Here is a 23,097-nt window from a genome sequence, read left to right as displayed (position 1 = left end):
AAGGGTGACTCGGTTCAAGTCAAGTCTCTGAAACTAAGTACAAGCTACTTCAGTCCTATGTGGACGGATCTAAAAGATAATTATGAGATTGAATATAACAAATCTTATTTTGGTAATTCCAAATAAGTTATTATTCGCATGACTTCTTATATAACCAAATAACCACTTTTATCCTTTCCATAATCGCCTTTGTGGCTCTTAAGACAAAATCAAAAATTTACTAAGGCGATTACATATAAGAACATACTTAATAGATTTCTATAATTAGGCTCGTGCATCGCACGGGGACAATTATTCGCAATCAAATCCCTAAAAAACGAAAAACTCATTTGCACAAACCAAGTACCCTGCAAAATTAACCCTAACCCACGTCCTAATTTAGCAAAATTAACACCTTCTTTTGCCCTAATTGATTCAATTGATTAAAGATGATCTCTCATTAATCTCAAAAAAAGACCTCTCTCATAAAGGAAATTATCATTTTATTATCATTTTTTTTTTAGATTTTTACTTGAACACAATTGGTGTAATATTTTCTTGTATTTTACCATTTATCTAAAAAATAAAACTACATTATTAGATGAAGTTCTTCCCGTTAATTTGACACTTCTACAGTTCTACCGTTCTAATGCTCCTTAATTAACCAAAAAGTCCAAATAAATTGGTAAACAGCTACGAGTTTTGAGGGTTTTTATATTTATTAATTTGATATGGAGATAAACAATGGGGATAAACAACATAGTAAGGTAAACGACTTGCAGTTTTGAGGAGTTTACATTGTATAATGAGGTGATGACAATCGTTGAGCTAAGTATTTGGGTGATAAGCAAAGCATTCAATGAAAGTTTCATTTACTATAACTATATGGTGTTTTACGTACGGATAACTATCTTAATTTACAAATTACTAAATTATATTCCATTAGAAAATTTATCTATAAATTTGAAAAGTGAAAACTTAAAGGATAAAACTTTAAAATAATTTGTAATTATCCTCTTATTCTAACAAATCAATCAATCAATATATATAACTAAAGGAGGCTTTTTTTTTCTAATTATACTATTAGAATTAGAATTAGGAGATAATTAATTATTTACAATTTTTCTATTATAATTAGGAATATAATTTTCCTATTAGAAATGAGAATTAATTAATTATTTAACAATTTTCCTATTAGAAATAGGAAATAAATTAACAATTTATTAAGGCTTTTTTTAACTAATTATACTATTAGAATTAGGAGATAATAGTTATTTAAAATTTTTCTATTATTATTAGGAATATGATTTTCCTATTAGAAATGAGAATTAATTAATTATTTTACAATTTTATTATTAGAAACAAGAAATAAATTAATTAACTACAATTTATTAATATTAAAAAATTGTTCATTAGTATTTCTTCACTTTTTATTAAATTAGAAGGAAAAAAAACCTTTGATATATTTATAATATCAAATTTTATAACAACTTCCAATTAAAAAAATGAGGTATTATAAGGCTAAAAGGCCCTAGGCCGAACTAGATTGTGACAAATGTGCATGTATAATACGTTCTACATGGAATTTACTCATGTAAAGAGTAAAATGAACGCTGAAATATGCCCCTACGTCTTTTGTTATTGCTAATGTCATATTTAGTTATACATAATACGAAGTTTATTTTCAAATGTCATATGTATTTCTCCTACTAATTTTAAAGTTACTTCCCTCACAACACACTTCAACTTCTATTGATAATTTATTATTATATTATTTACATTCATTTGTCATTATATAAAAGTATATTAATCAAAATTTAAATAAGATATTCACAAATTATTGATGAGTACAAAGTTTGATGTCTATTTTTCAAGGAATATTAAAAGATAAAGAAAGTTGTTGCTAATTTGCGAATCGAAATATAATATTATGACAAATGAGTAAATATTTTGAAAAACTTTATTGTGCGATTGTTTTACAATTTAAAGTAACAATGGTACCACGAGTAATAAAATATATTTGAATAAGGCTTGAAGGTAAATTAGATACACTTATTATAGAAATATGTATAAAGTTAAGATTTAATTCAAGCAACGATCAACATTAAAAAAAGGTCATGAAAAACACATAAAAGGGTAAGAGTAGTCTTTCCCTAACATAGTGAAAACCGTCTCTCTCAAGCTTTTCTTCTGACAAATTTACATGCATAAAAAACGGTACTGTTCAATTATATGGAGCAAACTAATTATTGTTGATGCTATATTTTTTTTTGCGTGTGTAAATTGAGCACATCGTCACTATAATTTAGGGAGAGATACGAATTGAGGAAGGGTAAGACATATTCGTCATGCATAATATAATGCTTTAACCACCTTTAGGCAAAAATATAAAAATAAATGAAAAATTTAAACCTAAAAGGGGGTCACGTACTTACCGAATCTTCTATAGTTCTCTACCGCATTAATACTCTCATGAAGTTTATGACATTGATTTCATATTGTAATACCCCGTAGTTTAGTGAAGTTTATAAAACTAATTTACGTAATTCGAATAATTGATTATGACGGTTATAATTAATAATTGTGAATAAGACGGAATGATATAATAAAATAATAGAATAATAGAGTAATGGGTCGGAATGGTAATTGGGTAATAATAATATACGATAATTTATATGGTAATAGTGAATGATTATTATGTTATAATAATAATAGTAATTGTATTTATAATAATAATATTTATTATGAGACGGTAATTAAATAAATAAAATAATAAAGAAAGACGGGATTGGAGTTGGGTCATGTACTATAGGGCTTGGGTCGACTATATATGTTGCGTAAATGGGTTGATTAATTGTCGGGATCGGATAATTACTACTAATAATAATAAATACTCCCTCATATTCATTCATTTTGTCCCCCTTCTATTTTGCACAAGAATTAAGAAAATGATTTTGGACCACACAAAACACTCTATTCCACTCTACCCCACATGTAATTAAATTTGGACCACACAAAAGTTACCAAAAAAGGAAAGAGGGACAAAAATCCGACTAGCTTCGACAAGGAAAGAGGGACAAAATAAAAGAATAGGAGGGAGTATATTTTATATTTCCTAATTGGTTCCTTATAATCTTAACCTACCAATATAAATAGATGGTAAACCTAAGCAATAGTCTATATTATTCATCAAATCTGAAAATAATTCACAAGAGGGAGATTAAGAAAGTATTGGTGACGGAATTAGCAAGCGATAATTAATTAAGGTAAAACTTCTAATCTCGCTTTTTATTTTCTTATTAAGCTGAATATGAAGCTATCTTAAGATGCTTAGAAACTGACCCAAACCTTGACGGAATCAGACCAAAATTTGGGAGGTGGTACGTGGGATTGCAAGGATTGGATTGGGTACGGTGGTGATGTCAGGGAAGGCGTAGGGTGGCGGGGGCAGAAGGGTTTTCGAGGGCTGTGGAGGCGGGTTTAAAACAGGGGAGCAGTGGACTTCGACCCAGTTTGGACCCATAAACGAACCTGACTTGACCTGGGCTTGGGTGGGTTGTGACCTAGGCCGTTAGTCGACCACTTTTGGGTGGTCGTTGGTGGTTGTAATCGGGGTTTGTGCGACGATGGCCGGAATTTCGCAAAAACAGGGTAATGTTATTTGTTGTTGTGTTGTCGGTAATGGGTGGTGGTTGTGGTGTTGCAGATGGGCCGCGGGGAGGTGGTACCACCCATGGTGCCACCTTTGGTCAGAGGTAATGGCGGTGGTGGCCAGAGCGGTGTGAAGTTGGTGTTGTTATTGGTGTTGTCATTTGTGTCGGGTAGGGAGTTAGGGCGTGAGATTGTGGAGTGCTGGAGACGGTGTGGCTGGTGGTTAGGGGCTGGTTGGGTGCGTGGTGGTGCAAGCATTATATGGCAGGCTCGAGTGCTGTCGTAGGTGGCTAATGGTGTTGGCTATAGGTGGGTGAAAGGGGGATGTGTAACACCCCCTCATACCAAGGTACCTTACCAAGGACTACCTTAGCATGAAAGGTTGTTACCATCTCGGTTTCCCGAGGTTAGTATATCAAAGTTACCAATTCCAAACAACCTTTATTAAAGTATAAAGAGTTAGTGATTACATGTTTCCAACACTAAACCAAAGTATAACTGTGAAAGGTCTAACAGCTACGAAGAATGCAAGCTAAGTCTCTTGACGGCGGACGCTAGACTCGAGTGATGACTCCCAATGACTGTCCCGTAGCTAAACATCTGTATTACCTGTCATAATCTGCTCACCATCCCCGAATAGATCACCGCAGGTTTTACAAAATAACAACAATGGGGTCAGTACCGTTCAATCAAGATAAGACAAACAAACAATGTAACCGGCTGATCATCCTCCATCCCCGGTCTCCCGATCTCACACAATAACCGACTACACACTGAAGTGTGTAGCCCTGCCAGATTACCCATCGCAACAGGTAATCCTCGCCGCCAGTGGGTAACCGCAGCCCATCCCCACCTAGTCCAGCTCATCAACGAGCGACTAACAATCCCTGTCCCTTAATGTGCACATCCCCTCTCGTGACGGGTTCCATGGAGGGCGAACTAGGGTGTGAAGCCACTCCCGCAAGTGACTCCACCACAATCGCACACACAGCATCACAACTGTCACAACACCACAACCATCACAACACAACCACATCAGCACCGCCATGACAACAACCATACTCCGATGATCAGCAGATAACAACAATTACAACACTAGCACAGTCTTAAATCAATTAACAGTAACTGAGTAGGGAAACCCTACCTTTTTCGCAATCCGTTTACGCTGCAATCAACCATACAAATGCATAACAATTACCACATCGTCACCTGCAACAACAATTATATAATTCTAATCACTAACTGTAAAACCCTATTTCCCCCAATTCATGAATAAAGACAACCCCTAGAAGAACATGAATGACATGGAGAACAAGGACTTACCAACAGTAGAATGAGGGATTGAATGCAAGAACTACGACGATTGCACACACACAATGGAGGATTAGGGAATGATTAGGGAGTGATTAGAGAAATCGTAAAATGATTAGGGTTGAAATGACGTTTAGAAACTGATTCTTAATATTAAATAACCCTAAACACTCCCGCATCAAACCGCTGAAATATTACTCGCCAGACCGGATACTCGGTCGAGTAAAGAGTATACTCGGCCGAGTATCCTCTACTCGGTTGACTATTCATCATACTCGGCCGAGTATTCCTCGGCAGAACCAAAACAGAATACACAATTAGCACTACTAGGCCGAGTAGGCTCTACTCGGTCGAGTACCTAGCTTATGAAAATCCGTAGTATCACAGTCTTCCCCCCTTAAAAGGAATTTCGTCCCCGAAGTTCCAACCCAACCTATAAAACATGGACACCTAACACTAACTCCACCAACCACTCTTCCTTCCACAACATGGCTCACGATATCGTCTCGACTATAGCATAGCCTCCCAATACTAACTCCCTAATACTATTGGGTACCCACAACCTAAATGTTGCCAACTCTATCTTAGTTCATAACGCTCACTAACATCCTCAATTACCAAGACAATCCACCAAACAAGATCAACCATCAAAACGGAATGTTACATTCTACCACCCTTAAAACGAACTTCGTCCTCGAAGTTTACTCACATACATAAACATCATTACACAATCCGTTAATACTATCGAAGTTTACTCACACTCCTAACCTCATACTACTACGAGCTCTGTCATAACCTGTAATAAAATCGACCATCACACAAATCCATCCTTATTCTATACCAACACTCAAACTTCCAATTGCAACCTGTATGACCATCAAACTCTCTTGTCACATCCTACTCCTCTTAAGATAAATGTTACGTCCTCGTAACTCACTAATACTAGATCCCTAACTATATATCTTCTCATTATCCTCATCACGACCGCATGTCAACGTTATCCGCCTATAGCCTCGACACCTACTACATCTATTCCTATATCCAAGGTTCTCTTTCTCTAACAGCTCTCGTGCCTCCAATTGTTTGTACTCACATACCATATATCATAAAATCCTCAATATAACCACCACTCCATCTCTTCCAAATTACCGCAAAACAACATACTTCTATATACTTATACACTCATCTCCACGATCTTAACTCACAATCCACAATTGTTACACACTCACATTAGTTTCTCAAGTTCATCTCTTTTATTACCACAAAACTCACCCTTGACTCGACATTATACTAAGTCCCAAAACTCCGTACTCACTGTCCCAAGAAAAGGTGCTAAATCACCTGTAGTTTCAAGTTCAATACTACACATGTTCCACTATTCGCATCCCTCATCTCGATCTTTCATCCTCCCATTTCTTTACACTTATATCACTCTTGCCCACAAACACTGATTTTTATGTTACTCAACACACGACTATATCACTCACCATATCTCACCAACATGTTCCTTATTCTGATTAGCTCATCATTCCACCCTTTTCTTTTTCCACTATCCCTCACAACCATATTAACACATGTCTTCCTTACCCAACACATGTCCTTCACAAGCCGGAATTCTCCTTGTCATAGCCTTTGGTAACTTACGTATCCAGACCGTCACATTTATAAAAGAACGCTTTAAGACTCAAAACATACATGTATATATACCCTACGACTCAAAACAACCGTAAGAACATAACTACAGACTCAAAATGACCGCCCATTGAAGTACTCGGTCGAGTACATAGCATACTAGGTCGAGTACAGGATACTCGGTCGAGTAACTATATTACTCAGTCGAGTTTTCGACTCCAGAAGAGAACGTAATTATCACAGAGGATTACTCGGTCGAGTATTGGGAATACTCGGACGAGTAGCCCTTACTCGGTCGAGTATTACTTTACTCGGTCGAGTACCAACACAATTTTCAGCATCGTCAGTTTTCGTAAAACAGTCATATCTCACTCGTTACTTGGTCGTTTTGGGCGTGTGACCTATCGTTAGAATCTTAAGTAGACAAGCTATCACCTCAACTTGGAATCATAACCATATCATTTCTAGAACTCGACTTATGACAGTTTTAAGACAACCCTTCCATAATCAATCATCATACAAATCAAATTTCTTAAACTAAAACAATTTGAACATGCATAAGGCAACAACAACAACTCAATACTTCAAGAAACCAGTACACAATTGAACTCTTATCATACCCACATGAAAATTAGACACGACGTTCATGTATATAGACACCTGCCCGTAACCATATGCTACTACCAACAATCAAGCATTAACATCATCATGTTCACATGCACATGTACCACTACCATACTTCATGCTCAAGATTGTATTAAACAGGTAACATGATCACATTCTTCATGCTCAATATCAATCATGTACAAATTCACAATTCACCTTTCATATTTTACCATGTTCCAACACTTAACATGCCATCATATTCATGCTCAAAGTTTAACATCAACAATCCTCGATGCATCTTTCAACTATCACATTCCACTTCTTTCATCATTTCATCCAACCATGCACAAGATTCAAACTATAGGTATCAAACTCACATGACTCAACATACAACAGTTTCCCCCCATGTAACCGGCTTGAGATCGTAAGGGCCTTAATGCGACTTCGGGACGTCTCCCAAGTCTTTGCGATAGCTCCAAACAACTCTCCCCGGGTTCATTTTATTTAGACTTTCTAAGTTCATTGGGTTCATTTGTTTTAGGTGCTGGAATCGTCGGCTCTGATACCACTTTGTAACACCCCCTCATACAAAGGTACCTTACCAAGGACTACCTTAGCATGAAAGTTGTTACCATCTCGGTTTCCCGATGTTAGTATATCAAAGTTACCAATTCCAAACAACCTTTATTAAAGTATAAAGAGTTAGTGATTACATGTTTCCAACACTAAACCAAAGTATAACTGTGAAAGGTCTAACAGCTACGAAGAATGCAAGCTAAGTCTCTTGACGGCGGACGCTAGACTCGAGTGATGACTCCCAATGACTGTCCCGTAGCTAAACATCTGCATTACCTGTCATAATCTGCTCACCATCCCCGAATAGATCACCGCAGGTTTTACAAAACAACAACAACGGAGTCAGTACCGTTCAATCAAGATAAGACAACAAACAATGTAACCGGCTGATCATCCTCCATCCCCGGTCTCCCGATCTCACACAATAACCGACTACACACCGAAGTGTGTAGCCCTGCCAGATTACCCATCGCAACATGTAATCCTCGCCGCCAGTGGGTGACCGCAGCCCATCCCCACCTAGTCCAGCTCATCAACGAGCGACTAACTATCCCTGTCCCTTAATGTGCACATCCCCTCTCGTGACGGGTTCCACGGAGGGCGAATTAGGGTGTGAAGCCACTCCCGCAAGTGACTCCACCACAATCGCACACACAGCATCACAGCTGTCACAACACCACAACCGTCACAACACAACCACATCACCACCGCCATCACAACACCCATACTTCGATGATCAGCAGATAACAACAATTACAACACTAGCACAGTCTTAAATCAATTAACAGTAACTGAGTAGGGAAACCCTACTTTTTTCGCAATCCGCTTACGCTGCAATCAACCATACAAATGCATAACAATTACCACATCGTCACCTACAACAACAATCATATAATTCTAATCACTAACTGTAAAACCCCATTTCCCCCAATTCATGAATAAAGACAAACCCTAGAAGAACATGAATGACATGGAGAACAAGGACTTACCAACAGTAGAATGAGGGATTGAATGCAAGAACTACGACGATTGCACACACACAATGGAGGATTAGGGAATGATTAGGGAGTGATTAGAGAAATCGTAAAATGATTAGGGTTGAAATGACGTTTAGAAACTGATTCTTAATATTAAATAACCCTAAACACTCCCGCATCAAACCGCTGAAATATTACTCGCCAGACCGGATACTCGGTCGAGTAAAGAGTATACTCGGCCGAGTATCCTCTACTCGGTCGAGTATTCATCATACTCGGCCGAGTATTCCTCGGCAGAACCAAAACAGAATACACAATTAGCACTACTCGGCCGAGTAGGCTCTACTCGGTCGAGTACCTAGCTTATGAAAATCCGTAGTATTACAGTTTTCCCCCTTAAAAAGAATTTCGTCCCCGAAGTTCCAACCCAACCTATAAAACATGGACACCTAACACTAACTCCACCAACCACTCTTCCTTCCACAACATGGCTCACGATATCGTCTCAACTATAGCATAGCCTCCCAATACTAACTCCCTAATACTATTGGGTACCCACAACCTAAATGTTGCTAACTCTATCTTAGTTCATAACGCTCACTAACATCCTCAATTACCAAGACAATCCACCAAACAAGTTCAACTATCAAAACGGAATGTTACAGGATGTCAAACACAGTTTTATCGAGTATTATGGGGGGTGTGGACATGTAGTACGTGGGTTGTCTTTTAGTTTTTATGTGGGGTGTTGGGTTTAGTTATTTGAGTCGGGTTTTTAAGTTGAGTTTGACTCGGGTTTGTAATTGAATCGGGTTTTAATATCGCAACCCTTTAATAATAATAATAATAATAATAATAATAATAATAATAATAATAAATAATTAATTTGATTAATTAATATAATTTATAATTTAGTAATTAATAATGGAAGGTAATAATTAATAATTGATGGAAAAATTTATAATATTTATTTTTTTTTTTTTTTTTTTATTTTTTTTTTTTTTTGTAAGAAGTGAGCTCTTTCATTAAAAGAAAGAAAAAGACTTACAAAGTAGCACCAACTAGAGGACAGGACCCCTCCGGTCGATAATTATTTTATTTAAATAAAACAATTCTACGAAGCTAGACTAATACTAACCGCCTCATTAGTGAGGCCATTCATACAAGCTAAGACACGAATTCGGACTACATTTTTGATTACATTAATTAATTGACAGGTCGATTCATACAAGCTAAGACACGAATTCGGACTATAATATTTATGATAGGTCGATTCGTGAAGAAATTATAATCGGCTTCGGATTGCTTTAATTATTTGGATTGCTTGAGCTGCTTTATTGGAATCGCTTATCAGGTAGGGATAAATCCTACTCAACTTTTACTCGATAATGTTTGTTGGATGGTTTATATTAAAGTGAATTGATTGTATGTGAATTGTGTTGGTTGATATAATCGTAATTGTTGGAAGGGAGATTTATATTGCATATGTTGGTTAATCATATCGTAATTGTTGGAAGGGAGAATTACATTGTATATGTTGGTTATTGTGGTGGAGTATTGTTGTAGTATTAACAGATTTATTCTGGCAGACATTACTTATAGTAATGTGGAGTGGTTGAACAGATTTATTCTGGCAGACGATATTTATCGTGTTTACTCGAGGCAGGCCCCAGATTGGTTTGCAGGCCATCTGGTGGATATTAATCAACTATATGTTGAGGCAGACATTACCTTTGGTAATGTAGAGTGTGTTTACTCACCTTCGGGTCGATTTGCCCGGCCGGGGATTGGCGGGATGATTGTGTAACGAGTATAGCTCGGTGAGGTGTGCTAAGTAAAAGGATGGAGCACGTTGTCAGGGGTTGTGCAATGTAAAAAGGAAATTGGATTGTTATCGTATGTTTTTGTTGTTAGTATTTATTCCTACTCAACCTCGCGGTTGACTGTGTATTCGTGAACACCTGCGGTGAACCGTTTTATGGGGAGCAGATTTGACAGGTACTAAAGATTAGCTGACTTGGGAGCTTATGGGTTTGCGTGAGGATTTGGCAAGACTACCTAGAAGTCTAGATCACTTAGTTATTTTATTACTCAGTTGTATTTATTTCCGCTGCGAGTTTGTAATTTATTTAGTTAAATTGTTTTAATAAGTTGTAATAAAAGTGTTGATTATTAAGTTTTAATAAAGTACTTTGGTTCTGTTTTAATTTATTCTCACTGCCTCGGGAAACCGAGATGGTAACGCTCTCATTTACTTGGGAATGTCTAGCTAAAGGCTCCCGAATAAATGGGGGTGTTACACATATTAATAAAAAATGAATATACTGCTTCGTATAATTTGTGATTTATAACTTTTAACTAATTTATTTGAACTTGCTTGAATTTATATATTTTAAGTGAAAAATATTAATTATAAATATGATGAAGATAAAGTTTGATCTTTAATTTTCTCAGAGATAAAAAAAAACTCAATTTTTATTTTCTTATAATATACTAATTAAAGGTCATAATGTAAAACAGAAAATTACACCACAATCTTTTATTTCAATATGTCGATGATCAACACTCAAAATAGCACATTTGTTATTTAAATAGTGTAAAAACTCTCAAAATGCTAGAAAAATGTTCAATCTTTCGTTATCAAACAAAACTTAAGTTTATGCATTTTTTTTTGTCATGTTCAACTTAATATTTACGGGATGTAAAAATGATGAAGTTCAGAAAGTAGCGGTTAGTTTTCTGTTAATTAGATGGTCTTTTCAAGAAAGAAATGAAAGCTTTGTATTTTAGAGTTTTATGTGTGAACCGAAGGGATTAAGTAGTGGGCTAAAAGTTGTTTCGAGTGGGAATGAGGTTGATTGCGACGAATTGGTTGACTAAAGTTTTTCCTTAGTAGATCTAGAAAGGGGATAATAATTATGAGATAGTAAAATTTGAAGAAAAAAGGACAATAAAAATGAGATGGAGGTACTAAGATTTATATATGCAAAATGAAATAAATAGCAAAGTTCGTGTATATATATAATATTCAAACTTATTCAGTTTACAAACATAGTACTCAAACACTTTGTTTGAGTATTTGGAATGGAGGTAGGGGAGGGGATGAGAAAATGACTAGGAAGGGAAAGGGGGAGAGATAAGAGGGAAGATTACTTCTTAAACTTTTCTTTGTTGAAGGAGAAATAAATTATCTTCGATAAGGGAGACGAGGATCCATATATATCATCTGGAGTAAAGATTGGTGTTTCATGGAGGTGAATGTGATTTATGACTTATTAGATGTAAAACGTAGCAGAAAGGTAGTGATAGTGGTAGTGGATTGTAGGTTGTTTCAAGTAGTAAGAACTAATCACAGTTGCCGATGTTTTATTTTGCGGGTAATTTAGTGGGGTGGAGGGAGGGTGCATTTGTGGAAGGGTGATGAGTTTAACGACGATAGTGATAATAAATAAGGTTATTTATCAACAAAATACCGCTTAGATTAAAACATATAGATAACATGAATAATAACAAGAAATCTCAAAAGATCATACTGATAAACTTAATCTTGACCCCATCAATCAAAATGTTAATTCTAACAACATTGTGAGAGCAAGGGTTAGTTTCCATTGGATTGTGGGTTTCTCTAGAAGTAGGGGTTTAGTTTTTCACTTGGTTGGATAAATTTGAGAGAAATTTTGAAGACAAGGATCGATCTTTCAAGGGATGAGATTATTTTAGATCATGTGTGTGAATAGGGAAGAAAAGGGGTCTACGTGAAGGATTTTGTTTCAAATGAGAAGATGGGGGGCAAGACTATTGTTATAGGGGGTGTCATAAGTAGCCTCAGCCATGTATTATAGTCATGTAGTATTGCGTTGGAATTTGGTTCACATTCAAAGGTACGTTTATAGTTTGACCGGGAGATATAACATTTAACTACATGTAAATGTTTTTACGTAACTACCATTTGACCCAACAATGATTATTGTTTTCCTTGACCAATTGAAAAACAAACAGGTATTAATGAAAAAAATTTAAGAACTCTCAGTCCCAAGTATCATATACTCTCTCCATACCAGACCAATGGTAACATGGTAAAAAATGAGATTTTTATGAAAAGAGGGTAAAAGCAGGGAGTATATAAACTTCATCTTGGTTTTATTTTCTTAAAAAAACAACATTATCGAGAGTAAGGGTTAGTTTACATTGGATGGTGGATTTTTCTAGAAATAGAGGTTTAATTTTTCACTTGGTTGGATAAATTTGAGATAAGTTTCGGAGACAAAGATCGATCTTTCAAGGGATGAGCTTGCTTTAGATCATGTGTGTGAATATGGAAGAAAAATAGGGGTTTGTGTGAAAGATTTTGTTTCAATTGAGAAGATGAGGGCCAAGACTATTGCTAAAGAGGGGGGAAACGTACTTCTATAGTTCGACCGGGAGATATAACATTCTAACTACCTCTAAATGTTTTTACATAATTACAATTTAATCCAACAATGATTAAATTATGGTTGTTATTCGAAAGAAGGAGATTTGTTGCATCATTGAGTTCATTATGCAGAGTAGATATTATTGTTTTCTTTGACCAATTGAAAAACAAACAGATATTAATGAACAAATTCTAAAAAGTATCAGTCCAAGTATCATATATATAAACTCCATATTGGTTTTATTTTCCTTGAAAAAAGTATTTTATTAATCAAACACTCTTTTATTCTCATGTCAATATTATGTTAACTGGAATTATTTGTTAGTCATGCGACATACATAAAATCTTAGACATGAACGATATACTATATGTCTATATTCCATTTTATTGTGAAATTTATCACACATTATTTTAATATCCGTGCAACGCACGGGCAAGAAAACTAGTTGTAATTCCTATTCCTAGAGTCTTTACATAAACGTACTTCTTAATCTTATATAAAATTAATAAGATAAATTTACCTTATTTGAGTAATTGAAATACAATTTTCACGTATCATTCAAAATGATATTAAAAGATCTAAATAATTAGAGGAAGGACAAATTTGAAACCCGTGCAACACACGGACACAAAATCTAGTTGTTATAAAATATAAGGCCGATATCGGGTACTATATAACTTACTCATATCGGGTATTCGATCGGCTATCAATTTAGATATTTTCGATCTATTTTTCGGATACGAGTTTATTTTGCAACGTCTAATTTTGACCCCCCAAACCTCATGGATTGATGCCTTGATGGGCGCATAAAAATCAACCCTCGTTATTATTTCCATTTTGAAACTCCATAAATAATCTTAAAAATCTCCAAAATCATCTCTTTTTCTGCTTCGTCTTCTTCCTTTACAGTTCTTCCCCTTTCCACATTCCTAGGGTTTATCTCAAACCCCTTTCCATTCTCCATTTCAATTCCCATTTTCTCACAATTCAATCATGTCCACCTTTCTATCTCCTCATTTATCCCACCCACTTTTCTACCCATACCCATCTCCTACCACCCGAACCCATAAATCCCCCTTCTTTCACCGCTTCTCCAACCCCAAACCCACTTCCTCCTCCCCACTCGCCGTCGCCAAGTTCGGGTTATTGAATTCGGGTCAATTACCCGACCCCGAAAGCGTCAAGGAGCTGTTTGGTAGGGCTGAGGGTATTCTATGTACCCTCGCCGATGCCGCTGTTAATAACACTGATGTTGTCGACGCTTCCAACTCTGTATCCAAACAAAACGGTGATTGGCTTTCTGGAATTAATTCTTCCATGGAATCCATTCTTAAGGTTTTTATCATTATTATTACCACTTCTTTATGCAATTTTCAATTTACGCTTAACACCGTTACTCCCGCCGTCCTGGTCATTTGTTTACCTTTGTTTTTGGCACAAAGACCATGGAAAGATTGATATTGGATGTAATGTACTGAATAGGTGTTGAAAGATGGACTGACGTCGGTACATGTGCCGTATTCGTATGGTTTCGCTATCATATTGCTTACTGTTCTTGTTAAGGCCGCCACATTTCCCTTGTCTAAGAAGCAGGTTTGTCTTTGTGCTCCTTTTTATGTTTCATATTCATGTTGCTTCGTCTTCCACATAATAGGGTGTGCTTCCATGTGGTAGGAACTGGTATAACCTTTATTTTATTTGATTCTTATATGGAGAGGAATTTTATGTGATCATGGAGTGGTTTGTCTGGGATGGGGTCATTGTTACGATGTTACAGGGGTAATGGAGCTGAAAAAAATAAAAAGAAATGATGATAAGTGCCTAATTTTGATGCCAATGATGAAAATAATACAAAAAATAATGGAGTGGTCATTGTTACGAATTTACGTTACAAGGCAAGAGCTTAAACTTCTCTATTTGATGCCAATGTGGAGTTTAGGGTTTGAATTGAGATATAGTGCAATCTTCGAGAGGGAAAGAGAAAACTATAAAAGGGTTATTTGGGAAGATATGTCCTTGAGTAACATATTTTGGGTTTATGAGGTGAGGAAAAATAGAATTTTTTGGTGGACGTCTAGACGATTAAATAAAAAAAGGTGTCTTGCTAAAAGGTGGTACCACGGTAAGCCAAATCATCAACACAGTTCCGAGGAGAACAGTATAGGAGATGATTTCACATTGCTGCTTTCACGTGGTTGGAATGGTTGAGATGGATCAATAGATCTGAAATTCAGTGCATGGGTTAAAATACTGCTGTTTGGTGTATTTTAAGGTAGCCATTAAGTTGCATAACCTGATGTTTCAGCCGTATCAAGTGAGAGTTTGAAAAAAATAATTAGGCAATACTTTGATATAACACCACTTAATCTATGCTAGTTATTTTCTGATAGAAATATAGAATATTGTAAAGCAAGTGTAAATTTCATATAGGGAAAGGTAGACTAGTGACCACAACATAGGGAAATCTACCCAAACTTCTAAATCTTGAGAAACAGTAATTAATAAGAGCATTCGGCAAACACTTTTGAAATTGTAGTTGGGGACCTGTGAATCTGTGATGTGAGTACGCTACATACTTACACGACCCAAAAGTGGCAACTGACCTCCTTAATTTTATCACGTGGTGAAATAAAGCCCCTCAAATTTGATATATAGTAATTGACTTCCTTAAATTTTGACCAAATGACAAATCAAACTTATCATTTTATTTTTCAACCAATCTTCACATAATATTATTCTATGTTTCTGCATACCATTTCTTATACACACATAAAATATTCTTATGACTTTGCAGATTTTTACACAGTTTATTTAAAATTTAAGGATATTTTCTTGAATTTTACCAAAATTTGCATGATCTATTACATGTCAAAATTGCTCCATCTTTAAGAAATTTACTTCCAATTTAAAAGGAAAAATAGTAAAGTTGAAAAGAAAACCTTATTTATAAATTATAAGTATAATAAACTTTTGAGATAAATAAAATGATTTTGCTAGTGAAACTTTGGCGTGAAACAAAAATTGGTTCGATTTTACTTCTAGTCATAGTTAAGGAGGTAATCGCTACAAATAAAACTTAAGGGACTTAGCTTCACAATTAAACACAGTTAAGGGGTTCAATTACCACTTTTATTTTGACATCCAATATGGAGATTTTGTTTGGAACCGTTGCTACAACCGCGACTGAGACCGCATTTCTGTGCCATAGTTTCTACTTATTAACTCCCTGTATCACTATCTGACAAAAGCAAAGGGGATCCAAAGTGAAGTAGAAACAGGGTAAATTTGCATAGCTGCGTAGTACTATGGTTCACTTCTTAGTAAAATGATACCTAGGGGACTGGGAGTATTTAAATCTCTGGTTAACGACAGACAACTATTGTACTCCTCCCTCCCTTCAAAGTTCAAATCCAAACACCACGGACCCGCCTTTTCTTTTGAGAGGGATTTTGAATTTATGCGGCGTTTGTATTTGAAGTGAGGGAGCACTTCTCTCTGGGCCTCAACTGGGATTTGCCAAGGTTGATTCACCCAAGGCTAGTGAGACACCCTCAGCAGTGGGAGTCAGGACTCAGGAGGGAGGGGGAGAAGGATGAATCTGGTTCCTGTGCGTTCTATAGTGAGGACTTCAACCTGTGTCTTTAAGGTCAAGTATGAAGCTACTGTTATTTTCATGTCAATAATTGGAGGCTGTTCTGATAATTATTTCCGCTTGTATGGCTGCATATTGGAGAGAGAAACTTTGAAGTGCTACATGTTAATATAAGATGGCATCTATGTTTGTATAGGTTGAATCTGCTATGGCTATGCGATCTCTGCAGCCTCAAATAAAGGCTATACAGAAGCGCTATGCTGGAGATCAGGTAATGTTGTGTCATACCCTAATCCCTTGACATCTTCCCGTAGTGTTAGCTGACATTGTTCTTTTATCTTTCACCTGTCTTATGTTCTTTATTCCGGTGTAAGAGTTATGAGGTAAAGGTTTTGTCTTGATTTTTTTATTTGTTATGGGCCTTTCACCTTTTCTCATGGGAGAGTCATGAGGATACAAGTATGTGTATCGATTGATTTGTTATGGACCTTTCATTTGGTACTGAGTACTGACTCTTAAAACTTCTGGTGTTTGTGGGTACATGTTTTTGTTATAATTACGTGAAAGAAATATTGACGATTCCACTGTTTTTCTTTTTTTTTTTGAAAACTTTACAATTTATTGACGGCAAGTTCAGGTGTATAGATTATTTCAATGTGATATTTCTCCTTCTCTTGTAATGAATAGAATCTGCTTCATGGTTAGTGCAGTACCATTAGAGGTAGCTTATGAGTTCCGTAGCTAATATTGCTGCCTTTTGCGGTGTACCTACAGGAAAGAATTCAACTTGAAACTGCTCGGTCTTATAAACTTGCTGGAATAAATCCACTGGCTGGTAATGTTTGATCCCTTAATCTTCTACCCTATTTGCCCTTTCTATTAATTCTGGTTAACCATTAGTGTTGCAATCTCTCATAAACAATTTTTTTCCTAGTTAAATTTTAAGTATTCGAATATTTGATATGTTCGTATGTTTACTTTCTGTTTAGGATGCCTGCCAACACTAGCAACGATACCAGTCTGGATTGGTCTTTATAGAGCGTTATCTAATGTTGCTAATGAGGTATTACAGCGTAAAGCCTAGTGAGATTTCAAAGTGCTTTTATTGCTATACAACTGCTTCATGTTATCCTGAACCATGCAAATTTTTTTATTCTCGTGAAGGGACTTCTTACAGAAGGTTTCTTTTGGATACCTTCCCTTGCTGGTCCAACTACTGTTGCTGCTCGTGCAAGCGGAAGTGGCATTTCTTGGCTGTTCCCTTTTGTGGTATGTGCTTTGTATACCCTTATGTTAAATTTAAGTAATGTTGTGCCCATTAGTTGATTTACGTTGAGTGTTACTGCGTACCTTTATTTGGTGAAAAGTTGAGACTGAAGAACTGTCCATCATTGTCTCTGAGTTGTTTTCTCTCATAAATACCATTGGTTTGTACTTCATGTTTGCGCAGGATGGTCATCCCCCACTTGGATGGTCAGATACTGCAGCTTATCTTGTTTTGCCAGTGTTGTTGATTGTCTCACAGTACATTTCAATCCAAATCATGCAATCATCCCAGGTTGGTCCACACTTCGCTAGTTCCATTTTTATTTATCCCTTAGAATTGTTATAATCTAGTGCCTTTTAATTTTTTACTCAGCATCTTGAATACTTTGTGTATAGACCTGTCAAAGACTGACCCAACCCGAAAACCGACAGGAAAATAACCCGCTGTTCTCGACCCATGGCATGTAAACAACGGGTCAAAACCTGACCCGTTGGGTCATGATAACCTATATTCCCCACATTTGTTAAAAGGTGTTACGCGACTCTTATTTTAACCCAAAACCGACCCATACAAACCCGTAGTATCAAACCTTAAAATACACCTGACCCGTATTCTAACCGAACCAGAAATAAAAGAACATGTAACTCGCCCGCCTGACCAATTTGACATGTCTATGTCTGGAGGATTCGAGTCTCTTGTTGGTTTATATGAGTAAACTAGCCATTCTGTTGCTTTTAGGCCATGCACGTTATTGTTTCCTGGTACGAAGTGTGTGTGTTTTTTTCTTTTTCATTTCGAAGTTCATCCCATTATGCCCGCCTTTGTGTTAAGCAATCATGCTGTAGAATTTATAATCTGCTCTTGTGTTACAGTCGTTTATAATTGGTGTTTTTCAGCCAGATGATCCAAATCTGAAGAGCTCACAAGCGATTACCAAGTTCCTTCCGTTGATGATTGGTTATTTTTCCCTCTCTGTACCTTCTGGTTTAAGCCTTTACTGGTTCGTGTCTTCTTCACCTTTTATTTGGACTGAGAGATTTTACTGTAAGGACATTATCCTGCAACTATTCTTTGTATATATTTTGCAGGTTTACTAATAATATTTTGAGTACCCTTCAGCAAGTGTGGCTTCAGAAGATGGGTGGTGCTAAGAATCCTGTAGGACAGATTAGTGGCGATCTTTTGAAGGAAGAGCAACCACAACCTGCAAAAACTGTGTATGAAGCAAAATCAATCCAAGCAGAAGTAGATATACCTTCCACAGGGCCACGTCAAGGAAATAGGTGATTATCTGTTTCTTTTGTTTTTATCTATGTTATTTGGACTTGGGTATTGTTTTGGGCACGGGAATATATCCAAGTGTTGGACTCTGCATGACTTACCTTTTCAGATACGGGAACTGTCTGAAAATGAAGATATGGGTCAGGGTAGACCTGGTAAACCGACCCAAATAACCGACCAACACCCGAACTAAGGACCCGTAATCTGAATTCACCAGAACCTATATGACCAACCTCAATGTTTATTGTTGCAAACTGATCATTATTCCTAAAGAACTTGGTAATAATCGACTCGAAAATAACCCGAACCCAAAATGACCCGAATCCTTGCAAACCCAAAACTGTCCCAGCCCAAACCCGGCTCGATTGACCTGTTTGCTAGGTCTAGTTGTTGGACATGTCCGAAAAAATTATCTTTGAATTTGAAATTGAGTTTTTAAAATGAAATAAATAGCTGTTTGAGAATAATTGAATCTTCAACTAAATGCACCACACAGTCTCTTGCTTTAATTGTACATGCAGGCGTACCTTTTTGTCCCTTCTAGTAGAAGTCTGGAATTTCTAGGGCCGACTACAGACTCCGTACTGATATCCTTGAGTGCTGTGTGAATTATGGTGTAACCCCCCATTAGTGAAGAATTGAAGAAACATAAATCTTTTGTGTTGGAATTACCTTTTTTTACTTCATTATTTTTACAGGTTTAAGAAACTAAAAGAGGAAGAAGCTCGAAGAAAACGCCAAAGTGAAGAAGAGAACATGAAAACGGAAGTGAAACAGGACAACTTAGTTAGACCAACAAATGGAAGTGTGTCAGAATTGGTTAACGGTAGGAACACAGATCAGTCTACGACCTCCGTTTCTGCTACCTCTAATAGTGGAGTTGCTGCTAATGGTGAAGTAAATGGTTTACCTTCAAAGAACCAACTTGATGTATCTGATCAAACAAATGCAAATGGTAGGTCAAAAAGTGACGTCATTGATGTATCTGATCAAACAAATGCAATTTCTCTGGTACTTTTGGCATGGATTGCTTATTTATTGAGTAATGTTGTACGGATCATATAGTATTCTTGGAAAAAAAAAATCTCGGCCATCTTCTGTTTTTATGCCATTTCATAAAATTGAGCCACTTTATGTATATGATACATTGAGTGAGTCTTGTATGAGATGGTGTCAATCCTAGGCGAACATGTCGTCCTCTTATTTGCCTCTGGTAGCTTTGGCTGTCTGATTTTGTCGTGAAGCCATTTTTGCTTCTCTCTCCTTGTAAGTTAGCCCCTTTTATTCGCTTAGATGCTCCGCTCTATCCTTCAGTCGATTGAGCCTGTTCTCTCTTTTTTATTCTCCTCTAACCCTGGAAAAAGAATCTCGTTCTTTTCACCACATGTGCGACAAACCCAAATCCGTGTGTATTTCTCATCTAGTTATAGGATTAAAGGGCCGGTTTCAGATATGTTTTGTGCCCCTTGATATGGAACTGTAGTTTCAAGAATGTATGCTCTTATAATTACAGGAAGCGGTTGAAGCTTACAATAGAGTGGTTTCTGCGGACCAAAGTTCTGGAGAGGAGGCATCTTAGATAGTGATAGTCTGATAGATAGAAGCTGCTGCTCCAAATAGTACTCCAATCAGAGTTGAAGTTAATGGCGCTAGAGCAGAGCGAGTTGGTGCTGTTTGTTCAGAGTAAGACATTCAGATTATGAGACGATGACATTTTGAAGTCCGTATACTGGATGATTTTGGGATATAGTGTTGGCTATCTTAAACGGCAGGAAAACAACCCAACGGCCAGTTTATCTATGAAGAGGTATCATCCTACTACTAATACTTCCTATTCCTGATTTTTATCCGTGTATCTAGGCTGTAATATTAGTTTCTGATAGTTTAAAGGATTGTAAATCATGCCCAAAACAAATCTGTAAATGAAGTTAAAATTATTGGGTAAAAAAGACATAACAAGCAAATCTGTCATTTGGTCTTTTATTTGTTTACCGAATGTAACATTTAGAGTTGATCGTTGGTCGTCGCCCTAATCTTGCTCACTGTCCAAAAATTACTGATGCCTACCAAAATATTGGTCATATCAACTTCTCATTTATTTTCAAAGCTTTGATGCGGTATTGCGTGCCAGTATCGCCCAATTATATAATCCACTATTTGCTTAGGGTTGGGTGTTTACAAGCTGTGTTTTTGTGGGGACGGCGAATGCAGCTTAGACGACGGGGATCATACAGAATTCCACAAGTGTAAGGGGAAAAACAGATCTAGAAACTTTCAGAATGCTATGACCAAAACTTGAAGCAAAAAATATTAAAACAGGAGTTTGGGGCTTTGGGCGTGTTTTTGAGTTTTCTGTTTGTAGGATTAAGGGATCACGAAAATGAACATAATATAATGATTGTAAGGTTTTGATAAATGTTGGAATGCTCTTGAGAACAGAGCAAAATATTTTCCTTTAAGCGAACCTCGTTTTTTCCCAATTGTTCAATAGCCATTCCACGTAGACCTGACAATCTGGCATAGGGGTCGATCGAGTTGGGTTTGGGTCGGTCAGTTCAAGTTGGGTCAATTTCGGGTTTGCTAGAGTTCAGGTCATGTCGGGTCATTTCGGGTTCAGTTTTTTTCGAGTCAGAAATTATCAAGTTATTTATGGATAATAATCAGTGTGCAACAATAAATATTTGGGCTGGTTATACTGGGTCGGATCAATTTGAGTTTAAGTCAAGCTCGGGTCTTGAGTTTGGGTGTCGGGTTAGTTTATACGGGTTAGGGTATTTCTCATACGGAGTAGTATTCAAGATCAAAACATATCTGGAAAAAGAAAAATCACAAAGAACCATCTTTCGTGTGATACAATTTTCGAAGTTTTAATGTCGCGATGAAATACAGTGAAGTAAAGATAAGTAAGACGTTAAGCTATCATGAAGGCTAACTCGACAAATCCACAATATGTCTCCGATCCTTGACAATATCGGCAAGATATCTCAATGACTCACCCTAATCAGAGTTATAATCCTTCCTCCACCATATGACCAAACTTATTCAAATTATCATAAAAGGTATCCACGATTTTCATCACAAATGCCGTCAAATAACCCAAGCTCGTTCAACTTTAACTTATCTGAAAATTCTGTGTGATGGGGGATAATGTGGTTGCTATAGGACCAAGAGGTTCAAGTAGTTCAAAGGATAACCCAATCATAAAACCACCATCAAGATAGACAATTCAAAAAGATGAGCCTCTCATTTCATCTTTATGATACATTTGAGTGATAATGTGATTGGAACCAATCAAAAGAACAATAGGTCTTGGTATAGACGGGTGGAGCGAATAGACGGGTAAAGACCTCTAAAAAAATGGGTAGGGGGGACAAGGTGGGGCACCCCCCATGTGCTTCCCACTTTATGGCAAATGTATTTTGTGAGGGAAAGTGGTATCCGTCTATACATATAGACGGATAGTGTCCGTCTATAATGAGAATTTGTGTCAAAAGAAAGATACACTTTGGGTTAGAGTCAAATGGGCATGGAGCGATTTTGATGACATCTTAGAGCGCGACTTAGAACGAATCTTTGAGGGGAATGATGAGATGGATTATGAAACCCATCATGCTGACTTCGTTGAGTTCTCAAATGCTGCCACTTTGTTTTGGAAGCAAAGGGCAAAAATAAAATGGATTAAAGATGGCGATGCATGCAAGAGATTTTTCTTCAACACTGTTAAGGGGAGATCTAATAAAAATGCAGTTATTGGCCTTAAGATGAATGATGGGTCGTGGAGTTTCGACAATGGTGAAATTAGGGCCTCTT

General features: G+C 36.7%; 1 protein-coding gene across 2 annotated transcripts; it reads left to right on the top strand.

Annotated features, from left to right (window-relative positions):
* Positions 1 to 13,972: 13,972 nt before the first annotated feature.
* Positions 13,973 to 21,368, top strand: LOC141634512 (ALBINO3-like protein 1, chloroplastic). Of its 2 annotated transcripts, none has more exons than XM_074446655.1 (11): positions 13,973 to 14,482; positions 14,630 to 14,740; positions 16,936 to 17,010; positions 17,514 to 17,574; positions 17,729 to 17,802; positions 17,904 to 18,008; positions 18,190 to 18,297; positions 18,903 to 19,006; positions 19,095 to 19,289; positions 19,986 to 20,242; positions 20,801 to 21,368. In XM_074446655.1, the coding sequence occupies exons 1-11, from the start codon at positions 14,141 to 14,143 to the stop codon at positions 20,809 to 20,811; spliced, it is 1,443 nt and encodes a 480-aa protein (XP_074302756.1). In that variant the 5' UTR covers positions 13,973 to 14,140; the 3' UTR covers positions 20,812 to 21,368. The 2 variants fall into 2 exon arrangements, with proteins under 2 accessions (XP_074302756.1, XP_074302757.1); XM_074446656.1 differs by having other exon boundaries at positions 14,004 to 14,482; positions 16,936 to 17,015; positions 17,519 to 17,574.
* Positions 21,369 to 23,097: the final 1,729 nt, after the last annotated feature.

Source organism: Silene latifolia, chromosome Y (assembly GCF_048544455.1).
Source record: "Silene latifolia isolate original U9 population chromosome Y, ASM4854445v1, whole genome shotgun sequence".
NCBI lineage: Eukaryota > Viridiplantae > Streptophyta > Magnoliopsida > Caryophyllales > Caryophyllaceae > Silene > Silene latifolia.
This window is presented reverse-complemented; position numbering and strand designations above follow the sequence as displayed.

What these genes read in the sequence shown, in the direction of transcription:
- LOC141634512 (XM_074446655.1), top strand. Translation starts at nt 14,141, where the DNA reads ATGTCCACCTTTCTATCTCCTCATTTATCCCACCCACTTTTCTACCCA. An exon ending in CCATGGAATCCATTCTTAAG is followed by an intron (nt 14,483 to 14,629) that starts GTTTTTATCATT and finishes TGTACTGAATAG; the next exon opens with GTGTTGAAAGATGGACTGAC. An exon ending in TCTGGTTTAAGCCTTTACTG is followed by an intron (nt 19,007 to 19,094) that starts GTTCGTGTCTTC and finishes TATATTTTGCAG; the next exon opens with GTTTACTAATAATATTTTGA.